Here is a 23,400-nt window from a genome sequence, read left to right on the forward strand (position 1 = left end):
CAAAAAATTGAAATAAAAATTTAATTACAGCAAGCCGATTCACATAAAGGTAAGGGTTAGGTTAAGGGTTAGGGTTAGGGTTAGGTTAAGGGTTAGGGTTAGGGTTAGAGCATTAGCGTTACGTTTAGCGTTAGGTTAAGGGTTAGCGTTAGGTTTTTCGTTACGTTAAGGGTTAGGTTTAGGGTTAGGGTTAGGGTTAGGTTTGGGGGGTTAGGGGAAGGTTTTAGCTTTATTTTTACATTTTTCGATCTTTTTCAATCTTTTTCGTCGCGCTGTGATGACGTCACATACGCGCTTTCGTCGACCGCGATTTTGTCGTCCGCGGTTTTGTGGTAGAACCGCATCCACGTTGTCTAAGCCCTCTTCTCTGAATCTGTTCCACCTTTCCTGTAGTTCTCCAGAGTAGCCAGAGCCTGCAGCTGTCCCATCTTATATCTTATGGAATGGTCTAAATTCACAGTGTACTTCAGGAATCTCTTCCCTTCTTGTACGGTGAAGGGGAAATCGCCGGACAAGAATTTCTCAAAAAGCTCAGGGTCGCCATCCAAGGCCATGATGTTCTCGAGTTCCTTGTGCTTGGAGAACAACTCAGGGCAGGTCTCCACGAAGACGTCCCACATCAATTCCTTCTCATAACCCTTGGGTGGTTGGCACTGCAGCTTGTCCTCCATCCGTTGGAGAATCCAACTCAACCGGCACGGCCACTGGTTCGCCAACACTACCCAACTGGCCACTGACCGGGGACAGAGGCTGTGCCTCAACAGGTGCTGTTGTGTCATCAGCCGGATCGTAATGGGGATGGTGTTGACGATCCTCCTCATCTGGATAATGCTATCGGGGACGTAATGGTAGAGGCAATCCTGTTCGTTATGCAAGCAGTGAAAAGCTTCGTGGATGTATTGCACAGCCATAGCATCGATCTGCGGTTGATCTTCTTGAGGCACTGCTTCTAAGTTCACCAGAGCTTCACTCTTCCCTTTAGCCTTGGTCACCCCCAACTCCATGTTCCTTGTGATGATGCCGTACATCAGGTCTTCCCGAGTCTGGAAGGCCTCGTGCAAGCAACGCATCTTGGACTTGATGCCGATTTCCGGGATGGAGAAGGGAAGCGTCACGGTGCGGTTGAGGTAGAGGTAGCCGTTGTCCGCCATTCCCTTCATGGTGCTGGCTTGCTCCAAGCAAGAAGTGATGACGCAGGGGTCAACCACCAGGATGAAGATGAAGGGGGCGTTCCTGTCGGAAAGGAGCGTGTTGATGGCGTTCAACACCCCAACCACCCGTTCGGGGTAGCACATATCCAAGCAGGTGATCTCAAAGACGATCCTCAATCGCCGACGTTCGAAGATCTCCATGTAGTAGATAAAGCTGGTGAGGACCTCGATCTCGCTCTTCACGGCACTCATGAAGCCCAGGTGGCTGGTGAACTTCTCATCGCTGGTCATGCTCTCGATCTTCTTCTTCTGGCTGATGATCAAGTGCTTAATCACAGGACTGAGGGCGATGACGAAGCCTGAGCCCGAAATGGCGGCAAAAGTGCTACCAAGGTACTTCAAGACCGTGCCGTCCCTTATCCCTGGCACAAGGAGGGCGGTAGTAGCCAGGCCTGCGCCAGCTAGCAAAATCACAATAAGGCCTCCTGCGGCGCAACACGTTTTCTTTTTAAGCCTCCACTCATCTTGGGTGAATCCTGAGGCGAATTGCGGACGGCTTCCCACCACGTGGTAGAAACTCAGGGGAAGAGGACCGAAGTGGTGGCGGATATGGTCACACAGGGTGGTGACCAGCCCTGCCCACAATTTGTCGCTGCCTGCATATTCCCAGGCGCTGAATCTTATGAAGAGGAACTCAATGGTTTTCCTTCGCAGGTGCACCTCAGTGATGACGGGTTGGTAGAAGACGATATACCAGAGGAGGGTCAGGTAGTTCATTCCTTCGGGGACTCGGGACCTCTGGTGAGTCCTATGGTATTCAGCTTCTTCCCTTCGGATTGATTCTTTGAGCATGCATCCTGCAAAAGTTTGTTCAGGAATGGTCAACGGAAGATCTGCCAAGTTCTCAAAGACCTTCAGTCTAGAGAAGGGAATATTTGTATCTCAGGGCTCAAATGTGGGGTCCTTGGTGCTACCTGAGGTTGGCGGTTTCCTTGCAAATGTTTCATAACCCAATTAAGCAACTTCATCAGATGATGTTCCTTGGTTGGGTCATGAAACATCTGCAGGAAAACCACCAAGGTCAGAGATCACCAAAGACTCCACAGTCCTCCTCCTCCTCTTTCTCCTCCATTCTCCTTCTCCCCCTTCTCCTCCACCTCCTTCTCCTTCTCCTCCTCCTCTTCCTCCACCTCCCTTTTCCATCTCCTCCTCCTCCCTTCTCCTCCTCCTCCTCCTTCTTCTCCTCCAGCTCCACCGCCCTTCTCCATCTCCTCCTTCCCCTTCTCCTCTCTTCTCCTTCTTCTCCTTCCCCTCCTCCTCTTCCTCCACCCCCCTTTCCCATCTCCATCTCCTCCTTTCTCCTCCTTCTCCTTCTCCTCCTCCTCCTCCTCCCACTTCTCCTCCTCCTTCTCCTCCTTCAGCTCCACCGCCCTTCTCCATCTCCTCCTTCCCCTTCTCCTCTCTTCTCCTTCTCCCCTCCTCCTCCATCTCCTCCTCCTGCTCCTGCTTCCCCTCCCTTCTCCATCTCCTCCTCCCTTCTCCTCCTTCTCTGCCTATTCCCTCCTCTTCCTTCTCTTTCTCCTCCATCTCCTCTCTTCTCCTTCTCCCCTCCACCTTCATCTCCTCCTCCTCTTCCTTCTCCTGCTAGCCCCCTTCTCCATCTCCTCCTCCTCCTCCCTTCTCCTCCTTCTCCTCCTCTTCCCTCCTCCTCCTTCTTTCTCCTTCTCATTCTCCCCTCTTCCTTCATCTCCTCCTCCTCCTGCTCCTGTTTCCCCTCCCTTCTCCATCTCCCCCTCCCTTCTCCTCCTCCTCCTAATCCCTCCTCCTCCTTCTCTTTCTCCTCCATCTCCGCCATCTCCTTCTCCTCCTCCGTCCCCCTTACTCCTCCATAAACTCTCCTTCTTTCTAGCACTGATGATGTTACTCAGTGAGGCCAGTGATATAAGTTCTGTGACGGCATGATGATTCCTGTGAGATCACTTCTCTCTCCCCAGAGACCCATGGATAGAAGGAGGACCTTCTGCTAAGGGGTCTACCTACATGGATTCCCCCCCTGATTCTCTCAGTGCGGGACTGACCTGCAATCTGGTCCAGTAGGGAGTGGATGCGAGTCCCGCAGGGCGAATAAAAACCCACGGTGACCGGGGTGGAGGTATGGCACAACGTCTTTGACAAAGAGCAGCAATAAATGTCATCCTCAGTCATCAGATCTGAGAGGGAAAAGAGAAACAAAAGGAATGGGGAATAACCAGAGAGTCCACATATCAGGGTCATTCAGCACAGCACTGAGAAAAGGGACTTATGACCGGTCCTCGCACTTATGACGGTCACAACACACACACACACACACCATGGTCATGTGATCCAAATTCAGGCACGCGTCTTTATAAAGGTTGAAGCGTCCCAGGGTGACGAGATCTTTGCTAGTCAGCTCCTGGCAAATTCAATGGGGGAAGCCAGGTTCATTTAACGACCTCACGATTCACTTAACAACAAAAATACTTGTAAAATAGGGTGCCATGTGCCTTAACGACCACCTTGCTTAGCCACAGGAGTCCTGGTCCCTAGTCTATAATCTCTTCTTTGCCCTCAAGCAATGTTTCCCAATCTCAGCCGATTTATGAAGCGTGGACTTCAACTCCCAGAATTCCCCAGCCAGAATTCTTTAAGATGGATGGGATGCATATATATATATATATATATATATATATATATATATATATATATATGTGTGTGTGTGTGTGTGTGTGTGTGTGTGTGTGTGTGTGTGTGTGTTATTTGTGCTGATAAATAAATAAAGGGAGACTAGTATAGATCTATTTCAAGCTATTTAGCTCTCATCAGCTAGCCATACCCTTACTGGGATTCGAACCTGTGCTGTATTGCATCTTAGGCAAATGTCTTAGCCATTGAGCCACAGGTCTCCTCCTTATCAGCTGAATATGTACCTTCTTCCCTGAATATATACCTTCTTCCCTGGCTTCAGCTATATATGTATACTGTATATATATATATGTATACTGTATATCATTTGAGAGTAATTAGGATAATTATCTTGTGTAACTCATCCTATTGTAAATGCCAGAGCAGGGCTGAGATTTCTACAGTGTTTTTTCCCCTCAGGTGTTTCGTGTGTGTGTTTGTGTTTGTGTTTGTGTGTGTGTGTGTGTGTGTGTGTGTGTGTGTGTAAGGAGCTGAGTCTTTATTTACTAACCTATTTCAGGCTTTAAAATGCCTAAATAAATAAACCTAAATAAACCAAATACATATGGTTATTTCTGGTGCATTTTCTGTATGAAAAAAAAGAAATCTTCCTTCTTCCAGTACTGCGCCACCAACAGTCTTGCTGCAGTTATTAAATGCAAAATCAAGTTCGTCTCTATAACTGTGCAATCAGTAATTATACCTAACAAGAATAACTGAGGGGTAAACTTTATCCTTTTTTTAAGAACATTTTGCATAATCCACCATATTTTTATCCAAAATGCTTTAACCTTTTTACAAGTCCACCATATATGATAATACGTAGCATCAGCACAATCACATCTCCAGCATTTAGGTTGTAAGTTCGGATACATAGAGGCCAGTTTTGAAGGACATGCCATCTATAAAACATCTTATAAAAGTTTTCTCTCAAATTTTGGGCTTGTGTAAATTTTACATTTCTTACCCATATCTTTTCCCATGTATCCAACGTTATTGGTTCTTCAAAATTTTGTGCCCATTTTATCATACAGTCTTTAACTAATTCTGTTTCCAAATCCATTTCTATTAATACATTATATAGTCTCTTTATATGCATTGGACTTTGATCTCTAATTTGTTTTAAATCTTGCTCTTTTTGTCATGACATGGTCATGTAAGGTCAAAAAAGTCAAGATGGCGGCTGGGATGAGCAAACCTCACCCCGTTCGTTCCATACTCATAAACAGCAGTAGATTAATTGCATAGTGACCCTGCTCTATAAAATTTTTGGGTTAGCTCCTGCTGCTTGTATTCTGAATTTCTCCAGAAATATGAAATAATTTGGATTTATAGCCTAGGTGACATTCTCACACAAGATAGCGGTGTTTGAATCATCTACGCAAGCTGGGATTTTGGGAACAGTGTCCCCTCACCGTGTGGACTCCCCAAATTCTATCCTTTCTAAATTTCCCCTCCTTGCGTGTAGAAATGTAGCTCTGTGAGGAGCAGCTAGTTTTCCACTTGCAAGGAATAGTTGTGTAGAGACTGGTGCGTCTCAGAAACCCACACACTCGATCTGCAACCTGAAATTTTATGTCAAGTGTGGATAAATCCATCCTGTCCAATTTATAAACCTACTAGCCGATAACCTGGTATTTGCCCGGGGAATTTATTTATCCTAATTTTGTATTAGGTTGGAGCCCCTTTGTGGAGTACTGTGAAGCCATTACCATGGCAATTCCACTGCGCTGTATAGTAGAAGCCATATTAAGGCAGTACAGTGGAAGCCATTTTACGTCACAACAGGCTGTATCTTAACAGAATACACACCCCGAGGGGTTTTAGGGGTGCCTTATCCCCGACAGTATTTATTTCCAGAGGGTAAGTCATCTGTGTACCAAGTTTGGTTGAAATTGCTCGAGGTGTTCCAGAGTGATGCTGGAACATACATCACACCGCCATTTTTATATAAATAGATAGAAGAAGATTAGAGATTATAGTGATGATGGTAGGGCAACTTTGAACTCTCTTTATATTTTGAAATAATCAGTAATGGAAGCGTAAAAGGAAGGGAAAGTCCCTACATCATTAAAGACTTGACTCATCACAGATTTTTTTTTTGTTTTCACCCATTTAAAAAATGTGTCTCATTAAGGTGAGATTTACTCAGGGTTAATTCAGGACGACATTCACAATTCCTTTGCAAATAAATGTGTGGGCTCGCGTGGGACTAGAGAGGAACTGATTCTGCACCAAAATAAATACCAGTAGCCTTCCATTTGCAACCATAATAGAGCTTGTAAGTAATGACGGACATAAAGTCAGTCTTTACAGGACCAGCCTGATTTTACAACCTCTTTTTTATGGTGCTCATTAAGCAAAACCTTTAAATTTCTTCTCTTGTGCCAGCATTTTCATTTCATTAGATTGATGAACTAAGGAACCAAGTTTCTGATGACCAGAAATCTAAGAAGTTCCCTTCTTACTGAAAATGAATGTTTTCTTTAAAAAAATTGGATTAGATTTATACGAACATACGTGGGTGTATACAAAGTTTTGTACTTCTTCATTTTGTCACATTCATGTGTAAATTGGAGGCGGTGACCCTTTGAGAGCCGTACGCCACGAAACTTCATTTTAATATACGCCAACCAGTGTATATTCAAAGTGACGATAAAGTTATTTATTCTAAAGAGCCAAATGCAAGCCCTACCATTAGATTTGCTTTCTTAAAAATGTTCTTCTGGAATAGGGGTTTTCCCCCCTACCCCTGCCCCAGAAAATTAAATGTCTGTTATCTCAAAAAAAAAAAAAAAAAAAAAAACTGAGTCCAAAAACCTGAGCCAAGGTGGCACAGTGGTTAAATGCAGCACTGCAGGCTACTTCAGCTGACTGCAGTTCTGCAGTTCGGCTGTTCAAATCTCACTGGCTCAAGGTTGACTCAGCCTTCCATCCTTCCGAGGTGGGTAAAATGAGGACCCGGATTGTTGTTGGGGGCAATATGCTGACTCTGTAAACTGCTTAGAGAGGGCTGAAAGCGGTATATAAGTCTAACTGCTATTGCTATTGCTAAAAAGGTTTTAGGGAATTGTTGAGCAAGTCAAAATGGTTATGATTTAGAGTTTAGATCCGTGGTGGCAAACCGATGGCACATGGGCCCACTGTTTGCGGCAGTGCTGGAAATTGGAAGAGCTGGGCTTCTGTTTTCCAGCATGAGCATTCGCACTGGCCAGCTGATTGGCGTGCGCACTTGGGTGCCAGTCCCTGGAAGACTTGCTGGCTGGCGCATGTGTGCGCCGGAAACCGGAAGTTTATTTCGGTGCCGAAAACCAGGCGCCATCCCTGGTTTAGATCATGGTTGTCCGAACCTTTGGTTAGTCTGGGTTGCACGGGGTGAAGAGTAATTCATGCAAAATATCAAATATAGATAATGTATACAAATAAGAGACTTTCTTTTATTTACTTTTATGAAATCATTTGAAAATTTATCATGAAAACTTAAAAAAAAATCAAGTTCAATTATTAATTTAAAGGAAATAGATTAAATAAACATTAAATTATATGTTGCATTCGATTACATTGACATGATAAAATATCAAATATAGAGCGTCTATATTTTTAAAACAGTCTAGGCTTGGTACTTGGACTAAGTACACTGTGTATTATTTACAAAAAAGAAAAGAAAAGCTTTATATTTCATAAAGGTACAGTCAGATCAGGGGTGGGTTTCTCGCTCCGTTCCAACTGGTTCGGTTGGAACGGGGCCGGCAGCGTCCTCGTGCATGCTTGCGGTGCACGCATCCGTACTAGTGTCTGTGCAATGCTCCAGCTGCTCCTGGAGGATCGGGCAGGCGCTGTATGCGTCCTGCGCATGCGTAGAAGCGCAGAACTCGTCAAAACCGGGTAAGGACCGCGGGCGGGCGGGCGCGCACTTCGCCATTCCTGGAAGTTACTTACTTCCGGGTTCGCCGACCAACCAGTTCGCAGGGACCGCCGCGAACCGGTTGAAACCCACCCCTGAGTCAGATAGCCAATGAAATTCTAAATGACATATTTAAAAATGTTTATGTATATCCCTCATTCAAAAAATAAGAGTAACTCAATAAACTAATGGAGATAAAAGCGAAAAAAAGGGGGGAAAAAACCATATCCCTATGCCTAAAAAAATTTCAAAGAGCAATTTTAATGTGACAGAAACAACGTACTGCAATTGTATTTGTTGAGGATGCAGTATTTTCTTTGAGAAAATATATATTCTGTTGACCCCCTTTCTTTTATTTTTGTTATCATCATGTGGGGCTGCATTACTTGGTGGCCCAGGTCACATGTAGGAAGCAAATCACAAGTTCCACATACCTAGTTTAGATATCGCAATAATAAAGAATAAAGAGATGCAAAGATTACTCAACAATTAAGAGGGACAATAACAGGTGGCTGATTATTCGGCCCCCAATAAAAACTGGAAAAACTATGTCATTGAACAAAACCTAGCAATTTAACAGTCACTGAACTGGTTGCTTGCAAAGCCAGCAAGGGAAGGCATAATGAAGAACGGAAGAGAAAACATTTAACATATTATGCTAATAAAGAAAATAACTACTGTGCGTGTAATCCAGTTTTAAAAGAATACGTTAATTACCTCCCCACGTACAGGAACTGTTGTAGATGTTAGAACTGTTACTAAGCTCTGCTGAAAATTAAATGCGCTCTGCTAAAATTAAAGGGGTTATTTAGGGAAGAGTTCTAACATTTGCAACCCACGAGCCTACGTTCGTCTCAAAGCACTCATCAGGCAAGTCCTTGACTTACAACAATCTGTTTAGCAAGTATTCAGAGTTACGACAGCGCTGGGGGAAAAAAACCTGACTTGCAACCGGTCCTCACATTTATGACTGTTGCAGCATCCCCGCAGTCATGTGACCAAATTCAGGGGCTTGGCAATTGGTATGGATTTACGACGGTTGCCGCACCCCGAGGTTATGGGGTGCTCAATGGCAGCCTGGGCCTCTGGTTGTGCTTTTTTTGACAGCCCCTTAAATCAAATTTCAATACACAAGTGGCCTTGGAATTATGACCTATACTGGGACTTGAACTGTTGTTGCTAAGCGAGGCAGTTGTTTAGTGAGTCGCCCCTGATTTTGTGACATATTTTGCCCAAGGGGGGGGTTAACGAATCGCTACAGTTGTTCTAAAGTAGGAAGTAAAGTGAGTTTCGGACATTAAGTGTGAAACCTACTGGGTCAGGCTGGACAGCCTCTTGGGACCCCTTTACTTCTGTATTAAAAAGCCACATAGGCAGAGTTGCAGCTTGCAAAAGAACAGGAAGCAAGGGCCTAACCCAGAGGTGGGTTCCTACCAGTTCGCACCTATTCGGTAGAACCGGTTCGTCAAATCTACCGAACTGGTTAGAAGAGGTTCCACCAGTGGACCCGGAAAGCAGGCCACACCTACAGAAGAGGCTCCAAAATTTTTTGAAACCCACCACTGCTAAAGGGTTAGAGGTGCACGGATCTTGTAACTTGACTGCTTTAAGACTTGCATGCTTCAATGCCAGAGTTCCTGAGCCAACGTGACTGGAGAAGGAATTCTGGGAGTTGAAGTCCACAAGTCTTAAAGCTGTCAAGTTTGAACACCCCTGGTTTTTTTTCCTAAAGGGTTAGGGGTGCAAGGGTCTTGGAACTTGACAGCTTTAAGACTTGCGTGCTTCAATGCCAGAGTTTCTGAATAGCTACTTGGACTGACCTAAGTACTAATTCATAATTTCATATCTGGTCACAAGGGTGGCAAGCCACTCCCACAAAGGAGGCCACACCCACAGAGTAGGTTCGAACAATTTTTGAAACCCACCACTGGCCTAACCGCAGAGTTCAATAGCCTCACAAGACCACAAGGGTCAGCTAAAGTTCCCTTAGAGACGCCTACTCAGTACCTACGACAAAAGGAGAAGTAAGACCCCCATCTCCTTATAAGGTTTTCTCCTCAAGGAAACCACTAAGAAATGAGTTAAGTGTTTCCGTGTTACGCTGCCTTTGAGAATGTATAAGAACGTGTGCTTTGATGGTGAAGGTTGTTCAGAATTTGCAATGCTAGCTATTTCGCTAACTTTCCAAACCTGGCTGCCAAATATACTTTTCCTGTATCCTGAGAAGTCTAAAGGCTGTCATTTTCTGCAACAGTTCAATGAATCACACAGTCCTTAAGTGAATCCATCTTCCCTCCATTTAATTTGCCTGTCAGAAACTAGCTGGGAAGGATATACATGCCAAGTGCCCCGATTTTGATCAGGTCACAATTGCTACAACAGTGGTAAGTGTGAGGACTTGCTAGAGTACCATTGTAACTTCCAACGGTTGCTTTGAACGGTTGTAACTTAGCAATAGCAATAGCAGTTAGACTTATATACCGCTTCATAGGGCTTTCAGCCCTCTCTAAGCGGTTTTACAGAGCCAGCATATCGCCCCCAACAACAATCCTGGGTCCTCATTTTACCCACCTCGGAAGGATGGAAGGCTGAGTCAACCCTGAGCCGGTGAGATTTGAACAGCCGAACTGCAGAACTACAGTCAGCTGAAGTAGCCTGCAATGCTGCGTTTAACCACTGTGCCACCTCGGCCCCAATTTTGATCAGGTCACAATTGCTACAACAGTTGTAAGTGCGAGGACTTGCTACAGTGCCATTGTAACTTCCAACAGTTGCTTCGAACGGTTGTAACTTGAGGTTTACCTCTACTAAATTTGATCTTTTTGGAAGAAGTGGATTTATATCCTTGCTACCGTCCATTAGCCTAAATCCAGTTGGTGTGAATGAGGTGCTGGGCCTACCTTTATCATGGTACTCAGCGTGGCTAAAATGGGTCTCCCGGCTCGAGCACAGGCACCCCGTTTCGTGGCAGTCCTCCGCATGGTGCAGTCTGGCGACTTCCTCATCATAGTAACTCATCAGCTCTGGAGTCGGTGGACTGCCAACTGAACTTCCCAGGCAGATGGGAGCCTGCCAGAAGGAAATAAAACAGGCAGGTGGTTCAACCTGGTTACCTGGTAAGCTTCCAATGAGAATGGAGGAACAAAATGTGTATAGCAATAGCAATAGCAGTTAGACTTATATACCGCTTCATAGGGCTTTCAGCATATCGCCCCCACAGTCTGGGTCCTCATTTTACCCACCTCGGAAGGATGGAAGGCTGAGTCAACCCTGAGCCGGTGAGATTTGAACGGCCGAACTGCAGTCAGCTGAAATAGCCTGCATTTAACCACTGCGCCACCTCGGTGTATACCGAGCCACATCTGGTTATATATGCATTTTATTTTATTTTTGCATTTGGTTTGTCAAACCCGTGCAAGATAACAGGTACAAGTATAAACAAGGAAATGATTACAAATAAATGGGGACAATGGGACAGGGATGGTAGGCAAGCTGGTGCGCTTATGCACGCCCCCTTTACGGACCTCTTAGGAATGGGGTGAGGTCCAAGGGAGACAGTTTAAGGTTGAAGCTGTGGGGGGGTTTGAGGATGCAACAACGGAGTCAGGTAGAGCATTCCAGGCATTGACCACTCTGTGGCAGAAGTCATATTTCCTGCAATTTGGAGTTTGGAGCAGTTTCCCTTATTGTTTGCCCGCGTACTATTGAGGTTGAAACTCAAGCAGCAACAGAGTTTTTCTCTCTGACTTTTTCTTGTTTCTATGCTTCAGCTTAGAAAACTGGGTCCATTGAGTGAGAGAGAGAGGGGGGGATGAAAGAAGGGAGGGAGGGAGGGAGGGAGGGAGAGAGGGAAAGAAAGAAAGAAAGAAAGAAAGAGGGAGGGAGGGAGAGAAAGAAATGAGGGAGGAAGGAGAGGGAGAAAGAAAGGAGGGAGGGAGGAAGAGAGAAGGAAAAAGAGAGAGGGAGAGAAAAAGAAAGAAAGGAAGGGAGAGAGAAAGAAAGAAAGAGAAAGAAAGAAAGAGGGATGGAGAGAAAGAAATGAGGGAGGAAAAGAGAGAGGAAAAGAAAGAAAGAGAAAGAAAGAAAGAAAGGGATGGAGAGAAAGAAATGAGGGAGGAAAAGGGAGAGGAAAAGAAAGAAAGAAAGAGAAAGAAAGAAAGAAAGGGATGGAGAGAAAGAAATGAGGGAGGAAAAGAGAGAGGAAAAGAAACTAAGAAAGAGAAAGAAAGAAAGAAAGAAAGAAGGATGGAGAGAAAGAAATGAGGGAGGAAAAGAGAGAGGAAAAGAAAGAAAGAAAGAGAAAGAAAGAAAGAAAGGGATGGAGAGAAAGAAATGAGGGAGGAAAAGAGAGAGGAAAAGAAAGAAAGAAAGAAAGAAAGAAAGAAAGAAAGAGAAAGAAAAAGGAAGGAAGGAAGGAAGGCAGTAGAAAGAGAAAAAAATAAAGAAAAATAAAAGAGAAAGAAAGAATGAATGAGGAGAGGTGTAATTTTGGTTCCTGAAGCAAATGAGGGAGGGAAAGAGAGAGAGGAAAAGAAAGAAAGAAAGAAGGAAGGAACAAAGGAACGAAGGAAGGCGGTAGAAAGAGAAAAAAATAGAGAAAAATAAAGAAAGAGAAAGAAAGAATGAATGAGGAGAGGTGTAATTTTGGTTCCTGAAGCTCTAGAGTCCACTACTTCACAGCTGGTTCCAAGTTTTCTTTGAGTTGGGAAAAAAGGACCAACAAAAAGAAAAAGAAAAAAGAAAGAAAGAGAGGAAGGAAGGAAGGAAGGAAGAAAGGAAGGAAGGAAGGAAGGAAGGAAGGAAGGAAGGAAGGAGAGGTGTAATTTTGGTTCCTGAAGCTCCAGATTCCACTAACCTTCACAGCTGGCCCCAAATTCTCTTTAAGCTTGGGTGGGAAAAAGACCAAGAAAAATAAAAACTCGAAAGTGTGGCTAATGAAAAACTCCTTTTGAACCAGGCTTACCATACTAAGGATACTAATTGGGATGACCAAATATTTCAGCCGCTGTATTGAGAAAGAGGATGACCTTAGATGGGATCAGATGCAGGCTGTGTGGCCTCGATATTGAACTGTGGGAAACGGGGTTAATTCTGATGATGTTTTATCAAAAAAACAAATTTGATTCCCCCCTTCCCTTTTCTGTTCTTGAGTGGCATTCTCTTCCAGTGACAGGAAAAGTCTATTTATACTTTGCTTGCTTTAGGACACAAATTGGGGCCAGATTTTCCATTTCTAAGTGAGAGATGTGCTCAATTTTATGACCCTGTTTATCGCCGTTGTTAATTCTATGCCAAAAACAGCTAATTATTTCTCGGTGACTTAAATTCTTCTGCAAATAACCTCTCTTTAAGATGAAGCTGTTGAGGAGTGAGTTGGACGTTGGCGTAAAAGAGCTACAGAAACATAACTGGGATGCTTGGGGCTCATTTAAGTCACTGAGGTTCAAATCAAATCTTCGTGAAAATATAATTATTCCCTCTCTGTCGGTCTGTCCATATTTAAATAAATAACCAAACAGTGAACAATCTATGGATATTTATACAGAAAAGAGTTCCACCGTATTTTGGGGACTGAAAGTACAATCAATTTTGGAAGTTGTACAACAGTTTTTCTCAGCCATGATTGTTTTAAGATGTGTGGACTCCTAGGAGTAGCTGGGGAATTCTGGAAGTTGAAGTCCACACATCTTAGAATAAATAACAGATTTAGAAGGGAACTTGGAGGTCTTCTAGTCCAACCCCCTGCTCAAGCAGGAGAACCTATACCATTTCGGACAAATGTTTATCCGATCTCTTCTTTAAAACTTCCAGGCTTGAAGCATTCACAACTTCTGGAGGCAAGTTGTTCCACTGACTAATTGTTGTAACTGTCAGGAAATTCTTCCTCAGTTCTAAGCTGCTTCTCTTTTTGATTAGTTTCCACCCATTGCTTCTTGTTCTGCCCTCAGGTGCCTTGGAGAATAGCTTGACTCCCTCTTCTTTGGGGCAACCCCTGAGATATTGGAACACTGCTATCATGTCTCCCCTGGTCCTTCTTTCCATTAAACTAGACATACCCAGTTCCTGCAACCGTTCTTCATATGTTTTAGCCTCCAGTCCCCTAATCCTCTTTGTTGCTCTTCTCTGCACTCTTTCCAGAGTCTCCACATCTTTTTTACATCATGGCGGCCAAAACTGGATGCCATATTCCAAGTGTGGCCTTACCCAGGCATTATAAAGGGATGCGAACACTTCACGTGATCGTGATTCTATCCCTCTCTCAATGCAGATCAAAGCACATGGCTGGGGAATTATGGAAGTTCAAGTCCACCCATCTTAAAGTGGCCAAGGTTGAGAAACGGTGATCTAGATTAAGATTATTATTACGCAAGCACGTTAAGATTTTTAATCCTTGAACTCTGCTTTACAAATCCCAGCGGGCGGGTCACCCATTTAGCAAAGGCAAGGCATCCATCCATGAACATCGAGAGCCCCCCACTGAATGTCTGCAGGAGACTAGTATTAAACATTTCCCTTTTCTTTCAAGAAATACATTGGAGAATTGGAGATTGGTTGCCTTTCTCGAGCTTTACTTTTGCTCCAAATGCTTCTGCGGTGCCGTGTGTGTGTGTGTGTGTGTGTGTGTGTGTGTGTGTGTGTGTAAGCATGCTGGCTGGGGAATTCTGGGAGTTGAGGTCCACCCAACTTAACTTGGCCAAGGTTGAGAAACACAGCCCCAACACATTCCTTCCAATTAGTTAAGGAGATTAGATTAGAGAAATGCTGCGTTGGTGGCTTATCCTTGGGGTTAGGTTGATCAGTCTGATCCAGAGGTTCCCTACATATGCCCTACTCAGAGGAGGAGAGCCTCTGTTGTAATTGAGGGCTGCAAGGAGGCCTCTGCAGCGCCTTGTGATGTCAATGGGTGAAGATATAATTGCCAGCTTCAGGTGTCAGGTAAACAAGATCTTCAAGGGATGACCTCGAACCAAGCTCAGTGACTCAGCCTGAAGAGGTGGCGTTGGAGAAGATTCCCAACCTAAACACGATCAAATCTTCCAGATATTGATTAAGGGAGCATTTCCTGTACTACCTCTTCCTATAAACCCAGCCAGAAAAGAAGCTGGATTGAAAGCCATAAATATAGGTACTGTGTTTCCCTGAAAATAAGACAGGGTCTTATTTTCTCCCCCCCTCCCGAAATAAGCGCTTGGCCTTATTTTGGGGGGAGGTTCCTATTATTTTTGAGGTGCAGGAGACGGCGAGCGTGGTCACCTCAGGCCTCCTGCTGTGTTGCAATATTTTTTTGGGGGGGAGGGCCTATTTTCGCGCATGCGCTTCAAAAGCCCGTCTGGGCTTATTATCCGGGGAGGTCTTATTTTCGGGAAAACAGGGTAGTCCTCGCGTTACGACCACAACTGAGCCCAATGTTGAGTTTGCTCAGCAAGGCACTCGTTAAGTGAGTTTTGCCCTGTAGTACGACCTTCCTCGCCGCGGGTCGTTAAGCGAATCCCTGCGATTGTTAACTTTGGTCGCACCGTGGTTACGCAAAGCTAGCTTCACCCATGGACGTTGCGGGTCAAGAGGTCGCAGAAGCGGATCGCGCGTGCATTGCAACCGTCATAAATGCGAAGTGTAGGTCGAGGAGTACCTGTAAGAGCATACGTAGCAACATGAGTACGTGTGAATGCTTGACTGTCAGGGATCTTGCAAAGCATTTCAACCTTTGACAGATGTGGCCAACCACTGGCAGAGTTTTGATGTCTCCACCATCCTGGCTGCTGCATCTGGATTTCATTTCATTTTATAACCAATCCTGTGGACATCCCTGGAAGATGCAGAGAAAATGAAACTTCTCCACCCTTCCACTTTTACTCTGGGGAAATGTCATCTGCTGAATTTGATATGTATGTATATCAGGGGTGGGTTCCTGCCAGTTCTAACCTCTTCTACAGAAGAGGTTCCACAAATCTACAGTGCCGTTTAGAACCGGTTCCAGCTCCCTCCCCCCCGCCCGTCCGCACATCATCAAGATGAAGAGCGAGAGGAGGAATTCTGGGAGTTGAAGTCCACAAATCTTAAAGCTGTCAACTTTGAACACCCCTGGAGTTTTTTTTTCTAAAGGGTTAGGGGTGCAAGGGTCTTGTAACTTGACAGCTTTAAGACTTGCACGCTTCAGTGCCAGAGTTCCTGAGCCAACATGACTGGAGGAGGAATTCTGGGGGTTGAAGTCCACAAGTCTTAAAGCTGTCATGTTTGAACACCCCTGGAGTTTTTTTTCTAAAGGGTTAGGGGTGCAAGGGTCTTGTAACTTGACAGCTTTAAGACTTGCACGCTTCAAATGCCAGAATTTCTGAGCCAACATTTTGGTTGCTAAGCAAGAGCGTTATTAAGTGAGTTTCACCACATTTTACAAGTTGGCCACGCCCGCCCAGTCACTTGTCTGGTAGGCCACTCCCACACAGTCACATGGCCAGCAAACCACTCCCACAAAGCAGGCCACACTTACAGAAGAGGTTCTAAAATAATTTGAAACCCACCACTGATGTATGTGTGTGTGTATATAGATGTGTATATAGATGATAGATAGATAGATAGATAGATAGATAGATAGATAGATAGATAGATAGATAGATAGATAGATAGATAGATAGATATAGACAGATAGATAGAGATAGATAGAGATAGATAGATAGATAGATAGATATAGATATAGATAGATAGATAGATAGATAGATAGATAGATATAGATAGATAGATAGATATAGATAGATAGAGATAGATAGATGATAGATAGATAGATAGATAGATATAGATAGAGATAGATAGATGATAGATAGATAGAGAGAGAGAGAGAGAGAGAGAGAGAGATAGATGAGATAGAGATAGAGATAGAGATAGAGATAGAGATAGATAGATGATAGATGATAGATAGATAGAGATAGATAGAGATAGATAAAGATAGATAGATAGAGAGATATAGATAGATAGAGATAGATAGAGATAGAGATAGAGAGATAGAGATAGAGAGAGATAGAGAGAGAGAGAGAGATAGAGATAGATAGATAGAGACAGACAGACAGACAGACAGACAGACAGACACACACACACACATTAGGAGATGAGAATTGGTTTTTTCAGAGCCAGCCCTGTTCTCCCTCTTCACCTGTTCTAAAAGAAGGAAGAAAGCTCACTATAAATAGCCCGAATATATAAATATTTCCAAACAGGGAGTTGGTTCAAGCTCTTGGCTATTTTTGATTCTCTGACTTGTGCCTTTTTATTTTTTCCTTTCAGCCAGAACAATGTGGCTTTGTAGCTGCTCGGTATAAATCTTGATCGTTTCATTGTAGCTTCTCTCTCTCGGATGCTCCCAACCCTGTTGACTAAGCCTTCAGATCTCTTACTCATAGTTTATGGGATATACACCACAAGGACGTGACTTTGCACGGTTCGTGACGTTTCTCTCTCACACAAGAGCTGTGTTCGTATAACCCTTGATTTGTTACTTGAGGCTGATGTTCACCTCGTTTGGGTGAAGGAATATCTGCAAGAAAACCACCAAGATCAGAGAGCACCAAGGACGCCTCGGTTTAACCCTGAGCTACAAATAATTCTGCTTTATTGGTCCCATAAGCCTCCAAAGCGAAATCTAGGAATTTCACCATCTAGCAATCTGTGTGAATCAACCTTGTATCCGCTTATTCTTTCCTGTATTTCAAAATTCCTTATACAAGATAGTAATAGCAAACGAATTACACTTATTCCTTTCCTTTTATTATTAGTAATTCTTAAGCTGATCATTCGTGCCTCTACAAGCTCGGCTGTTTTGAAGAAGAAGAAACAAGCTGTGGAAAGTTTCGAAAGTTTGAACGTTTGTGATCATTTTTATGAGATTCCTGTTGTTAAAGTAAAGATTCCCCTCGCACATCTGTGCTAGTCGTTCCCGACTCCAGGGGGCGGTGCTCATCCCTGTTTCAAAGCCGAAGAGCCAGCGCTGTCCACAGATGTCTCCGTGGTCATGTGGCCGGCATGACTAAACCTCAAAGGCGCATGGAACACTGTTACCTTCCCACCAAAGGTGGTTCCTATTTTTCTACTTGCATTTTTTACGTGCTTTCGAACTGCTAGGTTGGCAGAATCTGGGACAAGTAACAGGAGCTCACTCCGTTATGCGGCGCTAGGGATTCGAACCACCAAACTGCCGGCCTTCCTGATCAACAAGCTTCCCATTGTTAGATAATGGCTAAAGATCAGTCCTCTTTAGCTCAGGGTTTTATGTACGAATAAGCCAGGTTTTCCAAACAGACCACAAATATTCCTTCTACAGAGATTCTACTTTACATTTTACATCCACTAATACAGATAATATTGAATTATGACCACTAATTATCCATTGCAAAGCGGGACAGTTGTTAAGTGAATTTCGTCCCATTTTATGACCTTTCTCCCCAGCTTTGTTAAGCGAATCCCTGCCATTGTTACCTTAGTGAAACACTTGTTAAGTCAATCTGGCTTCCCCATTTGACATTGTTTGTCAGAAGGTTGCAAAAGAGGATCACATGACCCCGGGACACTGACTGCGGCCGTCATAAATTGTGATCATGGGGATGGTGCAATGGTCGTAAGTGTGAAAAATGGTCATAAAAGGTCACACTTTCTTCAGTGCAATTGTAACTTCAAATAGTCACTAAACAGGCTGTTTTTAAGCCTCGGGCGAGACATTGAATATATATATATGTATGTATGTATGTATGTATGTATGTATGTATGTATGTATGTATATATATATATATATATATATATATATATATATATATATATATATATCAAAAGCCCCTTGGCTGGGAATGATGGGGATTGAAGTCCGGCACAGCCAGAGATTGGAGAAAGTCCTTGCATCCTGCAGTGTCTTAGTTTTTTCCTTTTTAACAGGTGAGAAGGAAGAAATAACATTGGAAACTGCATCACCACCACCCCACTTCAATATCCTTCTGGGTGCAGAATTGGGGGGAGGAGACCCCCCCTAATTCTCAGACCCTCTTTTTTTCATTCATTCATTCAGCCAGCACAAGCCCCTTGCCCTATCTGAGGTCCAGCTCATTTCTCCAACTTCTCCTTCACCGTAAAAAGAGACTCACCCCAGATCACATGAGACAGCCGAATTCCCCAGCAGCCAGCTCTAAAGATCTCCCCTCGTTTCTCTCTCACACATGGGCACGCAAAGCATCCACTTGGTTGAGCCGGCAGGAGTTCGCAGGTCTTGACAAGGCACCGGTCCTCAAGATTCTTCTCCTGGCAGGCAGAACCTCCTGACGTGTAACCTCCTCCAGAGAACCTCGTTTTTTCCAGCCTGTGGATTGCGGCAGCTCCTTCAATCTCCCTCAACCTGTTTTTATTTTTGGGCCCAGATTGCGAAAGGGAGCAAGGAGTAGCTTTTGCCACTCACACCTCCACCTTTCCAGCGGAGAAGAAACACACAGGCCAGACTGCGGGAAGGAAATAATAGCCAAACCCTGGAATTATTTCGGATGAGGGTGTCCTTTTTTAAAATATATATATATTTATTTTTCTTTGCTTGAATGTTCAGGTTCAAATTCAGCTTTGAGGACATCCCCAAAAGATCAAACAAGGTATAGAAACAACTTGTAGGTCAGTGATGGTGAACCTTTTCAGCATCGAGTGCCCAAACCGGAATGCGCCTGCATACATGTGCCTCTGTGCGCGCCAGAATGCCGGAAACTTGAAGACCAACTGCCTGGCGCATGCCTGCCTGTTTTTTAGGCATTTTTCAGGGTGTTTTCAGGCCTTTTTGGGAGGGGGGCTTTTTTCAACTGGCTGAATCCTAACCCGCTCCCACTAATGCACACAGTCACTGTCAAAAGTACTGTGATTTGACACTCTGGATACAATTCAGTGGTGGGATTCAGCCGGTTTGCACCTATTCGGGAGAACCGGTTGTTAACTTTCTAAGCAGTTCGGAGAACCGGTTGTTGGAAGAAATCTCCTTTTGATTTTTTTCCCACTTTACAAGGCTAATCCTGTAAGGAAGGCAGGCAGGAAACATTCTGGTGTTGTTTTCTAGACTAATTTTTATTGCCTTGCTTACAGAAACTGCCTCTCCGGTTAACCCTTATTACATTCTAACAGCGAAGACGAAGCGCCCATCGACGCGAGTGACGTTGAGTTGGCCACACCCACCCAGTCACATGGCCACCGAGCCCCGCCTACCCAGCTGGTCATTAGGGCAGAGAACTGGTGGTTAAATTATTTGAATCCCACCACTGATACAATTCATTCTTTTTCGTTTCAGCAGCCCAGGCGATCCATAGTTATGCTGGAACACACACAGACAGAGACACCCCAAGGGGTGTTAAGGGTGTCTTACCCCCCCCCCCCCCACCACTCCCCAGCATTTGTTTCCAGAGAGTAAGTCCTCTGTGTACCAAGTTGAAATTCTCGAGGTATCCCAGAGTTATGCTGGAACAGACACACAGCTAATTATATAGAGATAGAGATAGATTTCATGTGACATCAAATGAACTCTTTGTCCTTTCTCTGACCATTCTTGTGCCACCATTTTTTTTTGGGGGGGGGGGAGAGTGTAGCTTCTCACAGGCTGGGCCAAAAGCCGAACGTGGCTTTCCCCTCCTCAAATGTGTCGCGCACACCCCAAATCTAGATCCTGTTGAAAGCCGTGGGAATTCCTTTATGAATCAGCATTGGATTCTGGTAAAGATGGTTGTGAAAAATGGGCAGGCATTCAAGAAAGACTCGGAGTTTCAGCCAGCTTCAACCTGAGGCCTCCTTGCAGAAGGAAGACCTTGGAGGATTTGCAATCAGCCATACTTCTCAGGTAGGTTTCTGTCACTTACCCATCTTCGTTATCTCTTGGTGGTCTCTACGAGCCAGATCACGTCACAGCTTCTGATTTTGCACTAGTTAGAATAGAATAACAGAGTTGGGAGGGACCTTGGAGGTCTTCTAGTCCAACCCCCTGCTTAGGCAGGAAACCCTACACCACTTCAGACAAATGGTTGTCCAATCTCTTCTTAAAGACTTCCAGTGTTGGGGCATTCACAACGTCTGGAGGCAAGTGGTTCCACTGATTAATTGTCCTCACTGTCGGGAAATTTCTCCTTAATTCCAAGTTGCTTCTCTCCCTGATTAGTTTCCACCCATTGCTTCTTGTTCTGCCCTCAGGTGCTTCGGAGAACAGCTTGACTCCCTCTTCTCTGTAGCAGCCCCTGAGATATTGGAAGACTGCTATCAGTTCTTTGAGTCTTTCTATGCTCTAGTTGATGTCAGCTTTGATGGTGCCCATCCAACATGTTCTTTGAGGTCCTTTTACCACTAACTCTTGCCAACGCAATTCCTTTCTCCATGTCCCCACATGACACGGTTGAAAAGCATGGTAGCTGGGGAATTCTGGGAATCGAAATCCACCCATCTTAAAGCTCGTAGCCTGCTGATTAGGGAATTCTGGGAGTTGAAGTCCACCTATCTTAAAGCTCGTAGCCTGCTGATTAAGGAATTCTGGGAGTTGAAGTCCACCCATCTTAAACTCATATCCTGCTGATGAGGGAATTCTGGGAGTTGAAGTCCACCCATCTTAAAGCTCGTAGCCTTCTGATTAGGGAATTCTGGGAGTTGAAGTCCACCCATCTTAAAGCTCGTAGCCTGCTGATTAGGGAATTCTGGGAGTTGAAGTCCACCCATCTTAAAGCTCGTAGCCTGCTGATTAGGGAATTCTGGGAATCGAAATCCATCCATCTTAAAGCTCGTAGCCTGCTGATTAGGGAATTCTGGGAGTTGAAGTCCACCCATCTTAAAGCTCGTAGCCTGCTGATTAGGGAATTCTGGGAATTGAAGTCCACCCATCTTAAAGCTCGTAGCCTGCTGATTAGGGAATTCTGGGAATTGAAGTCCACCCATCTTAAAGCTCGTAGCCTGCTGATTAGGGAATTCTGGGAGTTGAAGTCCACCCATCTTAAAGCTCGTAGCCTGCTGATTAGGGAATTCTGGGAGTTGAAGTCCACCCATTTTAAAGCTCGTAGTCTCTGACCTGGGAATTCTGGGAGTTGAAGTCCACCCATCTTATATGCATGCCGGCCGGGGAATCCTTTTACCTGTAGACTTGCCAATTCCCTTTTGGAAAGCTAATTGACTGCTGACTGCAGTTCTGCAGTTCGGCTGTTCAAATCTCACTGGCTCAGGGTTGACTCAGCCTTCCATCCTTCCGAGGTGGGTAAAATGAGGACCCGGATTGTTGTTGGGGGCAATATGCTGACTCTGTAAACCGCTTAGAGAGGGCTGAAAGCCCTATGAAGCGGTATATAAGTCTAACTGCTATTGCTATTGCTATTAATTCCTATACGTCCATAAATAGAAAAATGGAGAGGGACGATCTCCTTGCAGGGAAAAATACTGCTGGGGCCACAGAAATTATTCCAGGAATAACTTGGGCTCCTTCTTCCCACGGAGTTAGCAACCCCATCCTCCCCTGCGGAACCAGAAATATTCACCTGTCCGATGGGGACGAGCAAAAATACCTGCAGCTGGAAACAAAGAAACTTCCCAACTGCCTTATTTCAATCTCACTCCAGGTCCTGAAAGGTGCTGGCTGTGCGGGGAGCCGGGGAAGGGTCTGCCTTGCGGAAGACCACCAAAGCTGGAAAGAGACGGGCGAAGGGCACCCTCGGCTCTTCCCACCAAGCCCTTCGTGGGTCTCCTCGGGGAGGAAGGCTGAAGCACAATGCGTGGCCACCACGGGTCAAATGTTGCAAAGGTTCCTACCTTTCTGTTGGTTTCCACTGGATCATGTTCGTCTTCCTTGGTGGACATGTGGGCTTAACTGGTGCAACCTCCTTGGACATCAGTGAAGCTCAGCCTGTGTCTTCTTCAGGTGTGGACTTTCAAGGCACCTGTGGAAGCCCTCAATTATCTCTTCCTTTTGATCCCTCCCATCCATGGCTTCCTTGCAAAACCCACCCCCCTTCCTTTCTTTTGATTTTTTCTGAATGACAGAGGAATGCCGTGACTAAGCCTTCGGAGCATCACAGAACGTGGGACCTTCGCCAATCAAAACAATTATTAGTGGTGAAGCGGAAAATCAAGCCGGGCAAGGGACAGCGGCAGATCTAAGAGAAAGGAAATTAAACACACCTCTCCTCCTTCTCCACGTGAGTTACGGCACAGGTATTCCATTCCACGGTGTTTATATTTATACGGCAGCCCTCAACTTACAACGGTTTGTTTGTTTATTTATTTTTTATTATTTTAATTTTATCAATTTCATATATACAATTCACAATTATATGATCTCATAACTGTTATTAATAATATGTGTTTATAACAATTTTTTCCCTACTGTTGACAATATACTTGAGGATTGCTTTCTTACCATCCCATAGATCCATCTTATCTTACAACGGTCCTACTTCTTCTTCCCTCCCTCCCTCTTTCCTTCCCTCGTTTCTTCTCTCCTACTTCCCTTCCTTCCCTCCCTCCTTCCCCTTCCCTCCTTCTCTCCTTTCCTCCTTTCTTCCCTCCTTCCTTCCTTCCCTCCTTTCTTTTCTCCTTCTCTCCTTCCTTTCCCCCTTCCTTCCCCCCCTTCCTTCTCTCCTACATTCCCTCCTTCCTTCCTTCCCTCCTTTCTTCTCT

The 23,400-nt window shown here is 44.6% G+C and overlaps 1 protein-coding gene across 1 annotated transcript; it reads right to left on the reverse strand.

The window, feature by feature from the left end:
• Window positions 1–353: 353 nt before the first annotated feature.
• Window positions 354–22,581, reverse strand: LOC116515546 (NTPase KAP family P-loop domain-containing protein 1-like). Its single transcript, XM_032227658.1, has 4 exons — window positions 22,534–22,581; window positions 10,659–10,827; window positions 3,230–3,361; window positions 354–2,008 (listed from the first exon to the last, which is right to left on the reverse strand). Exons 1-4 carry the CDS (start codon window positions 22,579–22,581, stop codon window positions 354–356), a joined length of 2,004 nt encoding a protein of 667 aa, XP_032083549.1.
• Window positions 22,582–23,400: the final 819 nt, after the last annotated feature.

Source organism: Thamnophis elegans, chromosome 12 (genome assembly GCF_009769535.1).
Source record: "Thamnophis elegans isolate rThaEle1 chromosome 12, rThaEle1.pri, whole genome shotgun sequence".
Lineage (NCBI taxonomy): Eukaryota > Metazoa > Chordata > Lepidosauria > Squamata > Colubridae > Thamnophis > Thamnophis elegans.

Coding starts and splice junctions, on each gene's coding strand:
- LOC116515546 (XM_032227658.1), bottom strand. CDS start 22,581: ATGTCCACCAAGGAAGACGAACATGATCCAGTGGAAACCAACAGAAAG. Junction 3,362..10,658: donor CGCTGAGTACCATGATAAAG/GTAGGCCCAGCA, acceptor TTTCCCTCTCAG/ATCTGATGACTGAGGATGAC. Junction 2,009..3,229: donor CCTACTGGACCAGATTGCAG/GTCAGTCCCGCA, acceptor AAACTTTTGCAG/GATGCATGCTCAAAGAATCA.